The sequence below is a fragment of the Coptis chinensis genome, chromosome 2 (assembly GCF_015680905.1).
Source record: "Coptis chinensis isolate HL-2020 chromosome 2, ASM1568090v1, whole genome shotgun sequence".
Classification (NCBI taxonomy): domain Eukaryota; kingdom Viridiplantae; phylum Streptophyta; class Magnoliopsida; order Ranunculales; family Ranunculaceae; genus Coptis; species Coptis chinensis.
In genome coordinates, this window is record NC_141457.1 from 54,714,756 (window position 1) to 54,721,532 (window position 6,777).

General features: G+C 39.0%; 1 protein-coding gene and 1 long non-coding RNA gene across 2 annotated transcripts; both read right to left on the reverse strand.

Annotated features, from left to right (window-relative positions):
• Nucleotides 1–540: 540 nt before the first annotated feature.
• Nucleotides 541–5,019, reverse strand: LOC147516657 (uncharacterized). The gene is made up of 2 exons (XM_086594597.1): nt 1,677–5,019; nt 541–1,603 (listed from the first exon to the last, which is right to left on the reverse strand). The coding sequence occupies exon 1, from the start codon at nt 2,667–2,669 to the stop codon at nt 2,049–2,051; it is 621 nt and encodes a 206-aa protein (XP_086450723.1). The 5' UTR covers nt 2,670–5,019; the 3' UTR covers nt 541–1,603; nt 1,677–2,048.
• A 174-nt stretch (nt 5,020–5,193) lies between these two features.
• Nucleotides 5,194–6,502, reverse strand: LOC147516658 (uncharacterized). Its single transcript, XR_015213710.1, has 3 exons — nt 6,301–6,502; nt 6,148–6,162; nt 5,194–6,051 (listed from the first exon to the last, which is right to left on the reverse strand). It is a non-coding gene; the product is annotated as an uncharacterized LOC147516658 (long non-coding RNA).
• Between the last annotated feature and the right edge of the window lie 275 nt (nt 6,503–6,777).

Consider the following 6,777-nt stretch of genomic DNA (forward strand, 5'->3'; position numbering starts at 1 on the left):
CATCACACCGTTCCTCCAAACAAAAGGATCTAAGATGAATAACAAACCTAACTCCCACTTTCTCAACATGTTAATCACCACTAGAGTTGCTAGGTAGTTTTGGGTTGGATCTAGATCCTAGCACACAATCACTGGCCTGGACTTATGTCAGTGTGATTGTGTTGAGGAAGACTCCCCCACTATTGCTCTGGTGATAACCTATTTATTTTTTAAATAAACACGACCTATCGTTATTGAACACAATGTCATGCTCAAGGCACCGAGTTACCTTCACATAGACATACGGCTCTTTAGGTACACTGTTTCTTTATTACGATCGGACTTTCAGTTACGGTTAAACATGAATGGCTCCCATGATATCCTGATCAGATTCTAGTTATGCCTCTATTTAACCTATTTAGCCTATTAGGGTCACCTATTGTTGTTCCAAATACACTTTGGGGGCATTAGGGGTAGAATATGTATAGTATTTTATGTCATGATATAATGTATAACATTGAATGTTTTAAATGAATGCGTAAATTAGAAGAGTTGTAGAGCTCAATAAGTAAATAGTATGTGAGCAACATAGCTCAATAATACATACCCATAGAAATATTGTTTCAAAGTAAAGGTTTTTTAATCATGAACTGAATAGCTAAGTCTTTACTTAGCTTGTTGAGCGGGGGTAGAAACGAATTTCGGTTCAATATCACTACTTGTAACTGCACCAGCATCAAGAGCTACTAAGCTACTCACAGGAACTAACTGTGCGGTCAAATTGACTGGGACGGTTGAGGGCTGAACAGAACATTCACCTAGAATGGACACAGGCAAAAGAGGAAGTTGGACGATAGGCATGTCATCGTCGGTGTCTTCTTCAGAAGATGAGGAAGCATCGGGCATGAACTCATTCTTAAATGCTAAGATATTGGTAGTCAGGGAATAGAATGAAAGGGTTAGTCACTCACCCCGAATTATCCACCTGAGAAATGTATCCAGCAACCTCAATAGCATCCTCAAACTTAACTTGTTTTGCTGCATTGAAGGAGTCTTCAGAAACATCAAGTACTCTTAAGGCAAAACGAATAGCATTGTCAGCAGACCTCCTTTTCACCTCTTGCACCACCTTGGAATAGAACTCAAAGGTCTCTCCCAAGAGATCATCAGCCCTCTTTACAGAGCGTAGACACTTCTCTCTGAGATCCTTTTCTTAACCTGCCATAACTTCATTAGCATGAGTAATGGCCTGGCCAAGTGTCCTCATCTCGGCATTCCTACGGTTAAGCTCGCCCTGGACTTGGTCATTCATTGTTTGCAGTGTGGTGAATTGGGAGCGTAGCTCCAAGAACTTCACTATCCAAGGGGTAGCATCAGCAGCTCCTTTCTAGGCCTTATCTTGAGAGTTTCAGAGGTTGGTAATCATCTCTCTCATGTTCCTGAAACTAGCATTTGATTTCTTCTCTTTTGCTAAAAGCTGGTTAACATGGGTCTACAGTTCATCAACTCTTCTCTCAGCAGCTTTTTTCACCTAGTTCAGCTCGCCGATAGCCATGTTATCAGCGGCTGTACTAGCTGAGATCGCAAAGATTGGTTCTTTCATGGCCAAGAAATTATTCACTAACTGAAAAAGAATATAGAATGTATAAGCAGCATAATGAGATAAACATGACATTGTACAGAGAAAGAATTCTTACCTTGGCAAGATAAACGACAGATCTGTGGAATGATAGATCCAAACTACGAGCACTGGCCTCATCTCTATCAACAGGAAGTCGCATAGCTTCCAGAACTCCAAGCGCAATGTCAACATCATTAACTAAGTGTTTATTGGTAATATGAAGCTCATCAGGTCGTCCCTAACGCCTCATCTCCACGACCATCTCCCTTTCAAAAGAATCTGAGGATTGCAGTGAGATGGGCATATCATCTCTCCTCCCCCTCCTATGTCCATCCCTAGATCGAGGAGGAGGGAGGGCAACAGTTACAGCAGTCGTCTCAACGACGCCTTTCCCTTTTCGGTCATCAGGGAAGGAAGGATTAACAGTTAATGGTATATGGTCACCAGCCTATTCAGAGCCTAGGGAAGGGTCTGGAACTGGTAGGGGTGCAACAACTTTCTCAAAAAATTTAACAGAATTGGGAACAATCATAGGAACCTTGAAAGATGTTTCTTCGTCCACAGATAGAGGACAAAATTTGGTTCTCTTACTTGAGGGTGCAACATCAGGAGCAAGAGCAGAATCTGTTCTCTTCGACTTTGAATGGTTAGATGTGCATACTTCCCTCTTAAAATGACTAGCAGCCAGAAGTTTGTGAGGCAGTTTAAGGCCCCTCCTACCAGTGATTACACAATCATCACTGACATCATGCTCCTGAACTGTACCCGATGCGGTAGCATCACTGGAAGTCGAGAGAAAACTTTTCTCTTTGCGGTTTCCTTTTCTTCTAGTACTGAGAGAAGATTCATCTTGAACTGGAGGAGGAAGAAGACCAACATCTTGATCCACAGGAGGAGGGAACACTATGTGCCCAGAGTTCACAGTATTAATCCCAAATGGAGAAAACCTGGGGGCAAGTGCCAGCAGTTCCTCAGCAGACATGTTGAAATACTCAAGGAGGCGGGTGGGATCAGGAACTACCACCCAGGGCATCCTCTGGTATTTGGAGATTTTGTTGATTAAATCCATAGTAGCAACATCAGTTGTAGTAAGTTGGTTCCATGGGGAGGAGTCATTTAAGGAATAATAACAAAAGCACTTAGTTGAAAGCACTTATGGATGATTTATAAAATTTATGAGAAAATATACTTACTGGTCAGAGCATGAGTATGTTTTCTGGGAGCAGGGATCCCCACTGGCTCCCTATCACCTTCTTGAGGACGAATATCCCACTCATTACCCAACACCGTACCTGAATGTGGTGATCAGCCCAACTATCATCACTGTGTTTCCCATCGAAGAAGACGATCAGAGCATTCTTGTCTCTGGTCATAAAGTAGTAGTAAGACTGGTCCCGAATGCGACAGACCTCATAAAAATACCCAAACACCCATTGATTCAAGACGAATCTATGTTTCTTTGCCAGTATGGCAGAGTACATGACAGTTCTATAGAACATGGGTGCAGCTTGACCCAGAGCAAGACTGAAGTGAATCAGACACTCCCTCAATAATGGGTGGAGAGGAAGAGTGAGACTAGCCCTAAGTTGACCAATTGTGATGAGCGCAATCTCCTTGTAGGCCCACTCATCAGATAATCTCCCCTACTCAAGCCCAATATTAGAAAGGATGTGAAATTTCTCTCTGATCAGTTCTAAGGAAGAGAGACCCCCGAAGTTGATAAGTGACCAATTGGGATTCGTCATAATCAGAGAAAATAGAAAGTTTGAATCTTTAAGTTTAAACCCTAGCGAGAGAACGAAAGATTTAGTATACAGAAAAGGCTAGCTGAAGAGATAATGAGGACTCTCTCATCAAAAACTCTTTATATACGAACAGGATGAACGGTTAAGATTGTCCCAAGCGTTGTGTCTTTTTGGGATGGAACTGCCATTATTACCTTTTTTCGGGAAACGGAGTGTCTACTCGAGCCGTCTTTTCAGAACCTTAATTAGGTAAGACCATAAGCAATTGCGACAACTGTTTATAGAAAGGATTCTCGCACCAAAAGCAGTATCACTTCGAACGCCCACGTGCTAGATGGCATGAGAGGGGGCATCTGTAAGGGGGATTTCCCGTCAATAGCTAAAGAACACGTAGACAGGGAATGACCTGGAACTATAAATACCTAGAATGAAACGAGAACCATCGGATTAATTCTGGGAATAAGTAATCTCGTGTTTATCATGAGTGTTTCATAAACATGTGCTTGTTACGTGACAGGCTACCTCTGGAGATAACAGTTAGCCAAGTCGTTAGGAACTGATATAGATAGTTCCTGAACAGAATGAAACTAAGGAGGACAGTTCTTGCTGATAAGGAAGGAATCAGGATGACATATCTCTAAGAAGTTACCTTTTGGGCCTAATCTTCCCGTATATGATGGGTTATTATGATCTAAAAGGAAACATATCTCTGATATGATATGGTCCAGATTCAGACTTCCAAGAAGAGAGGATTCCTAATAGGAAAGCAGAGTCCAAGGAGGGGAGGAAACTTACAAGTAGTGAGGTTAGCCCAAAACCTAGGACTTTTAAGACTCCTCTTATATAAACAATAGGAATTCGCTCTTAGGAACTACACAAAATAAGGTTTGATTCTTCTAAACAAATAGGAAGATACGTAGGCAGCCGCAAAGCGGTTCAACCTGGCCTGATTATTCAATAAACTCATCTCATTTCCTTCTTCCATCCCAAAGTTCTTCATCACGCAGCACAGAGGAGGATCGTAGGATACTCAGAAATTCCCCTACAGTCGCTGTGAATACCTCGATTCTCATAGCAAACTAAAGCTAGTGGTTCTCATAACCAAGGAAAAATGAACTCCGTCTAACTTCAAGAAACTATTTCCAAATGCTTTAAAACAATTGTACAAAGGAAATGCAAGGGAAAATATAAATATATGATGCCAATAAAGGTGGAACAACATGTTAAATGGATGATTGTCTTGGCAATGATAGATATGGAAAGAATCAACAACGTATTGGAACTGTTGAGCATAGATTAAAAACAGAACTGTGGAGCATAGATTTTTTTTTTTAAAAAAAATAGGTTTATATTTAGCACTTCAAATATGCATTAGACATCTATGCAGTAGGCTAGCATACAATAGTGCACATAGTTATTTATATTACAATGGGTTATGAACAACACACCACAAAAACCTGAAAGAGTCCTACTCATCTTAAATTAGAAACATTTATGGTCACACTAAATTTGCCCTGCCTATAACCTATTTCAAGACGAAACTGGAAAAAGAGTGAGTTGGGAAAGAGCCTGACCCTGAGCATTACATGATCACCACCAACAATTAAAGTTGGGTGTGTTCATCATCAAGAAGCACCAGCGTTTATTTGTTAGTTGTTGTAAGGAGTCTTAAGTCTCGACTTAGTTAATATTTTTCTAGCACACCCAAACTAAAGGTGGCCCTTTGTATAACACAATTGCTGAAAAATGTGAAAGTGTATCATGGGTTTTTTTTTTAAAAAAATGGATGCAAAGAAATATAGCGGAAAATGATCATATGGTAGAATGCAATCATGAATGCATGTAATATATAAAAAATCCGTACACCACCACAATCGATAAAACCAATAACACTTTTAGTAGTATTGAGCATTGTAATATATACATAAATTTCTTTGCTCACTGCACAAAGTTGATTGAAGTTTCAACGACAATGTCGAACTATACAAACTCACCATGTGCAAATGGTTGCCATCTTCTTTGATAGAAATTTCAGATTGATGCAGCCGGTCTACTGTTGTACTAGTCCCTATATTAGGAAAAAAAAATCCGGACTATGGAAAAATTGCAAAGACATGATTGGAACAGAAGAGGAAAAATTACCTTTGAGCTTGCCCGCCAATAAAATTGAAATTCAATGAAAAATTCCTTAACAATGTTAGAAATGGGGTTTAAACACTTTGAAAATGCGGTTTAGCAAGACGAACTACCAAGCACCAACAAAAACAGGGTAGCATTTATTTTGAGTATAATTCCATGATTTACTTAGGTAAAAGATGTGTCATTCGACAGGGGAATTAGTGTAGTGCAATAACTACGACTGCAAAATACTTGGGAAGCCTTAAGCTACAAAGGAGAAAATAATCTTAAGCCTTGAAGTGATTTGACATTTCAATACCATAATGGGTGCTGCTTGCTCCTTCTTTTGAAAGGAATGCATCTAGTTCTGTGCTTTAGCCAAACACCTATGGGGCAAATTACTAAGGATGATTGGGTATTACACAAATTCAAGCTGGAGACATTTATTGTACAATAAAATGGAAATGAATGAAAAAAATGTATATTTAGATTGGCTTGAGAATACCTTCAACATAAAAGCTCATCAGAATGATTGAACACTATCCAAAGTTTATATTCATTCCCATCTTTGTATCACATTAACAAACACTAAAATTTAAAAGGAGGATTAATTAAAAATGGTAATATTAAAGAAAATGGTAATAGACAAAGAACTTAAAAAAATAAAAAGGATGACTAACTTACCACTTGATGTCGTCTCTTTCGTGAAGAACCGGTGTGCAATTCATAAATTTGAAACATTCTAAGTATTAAATTCAATTCCAATTGAAATTACAAAATAATATATGTGTTGCTTAAATATGAACTATCTGAAAGAGAAGAAGAGAAAAGACAAACCTGGTGGATGATCGAGTTCTAGAGAACTAAAGGTTTTAAAGGGAACGATTTTTTTTTTCCAAATCATTGATTGTGAAGACCGAAAGATTTTCTCTTTGTTCGGTTTCCATAATTAAAACTGGTAATTAATATCTAAACCAACCTGCTGGGGAGAAGTAGCCAAAGTGAGAACCAAGGGTTTTCATAATTAAAACCTTTAATTAATTCCTAATCCACATGGTGGAATGGTGGCCCTTAATTTATACCCCTTCAAATCAAAACCCAGTCGTAGGCTATCCTGCCCTATTTTGTTAAGTAGATGATAGAGATATGTGATGGTAGGACCTTGATTAAGTGTGAGCACAAATTAAATAAGAGGCTGAGATTCTTTAGTAAGGTGCAATATATGCATCTTCTTTAGTATTGAGGCTTACATGAATGATAAAGAAACGATGAAAGGGAATGGGGCAAATGAAAATTAAAAATTGATTGTTAGAC

Excerpts from the sequence above, each read along its gene's own strand:
- LOC147516657 (XM_086594597.1), bottom strand. The coding sequence starts at position 2,669 with ATGGATTTAATCAACAAAATCTCCAAATACCAGAGGATGCCCTGGGTG.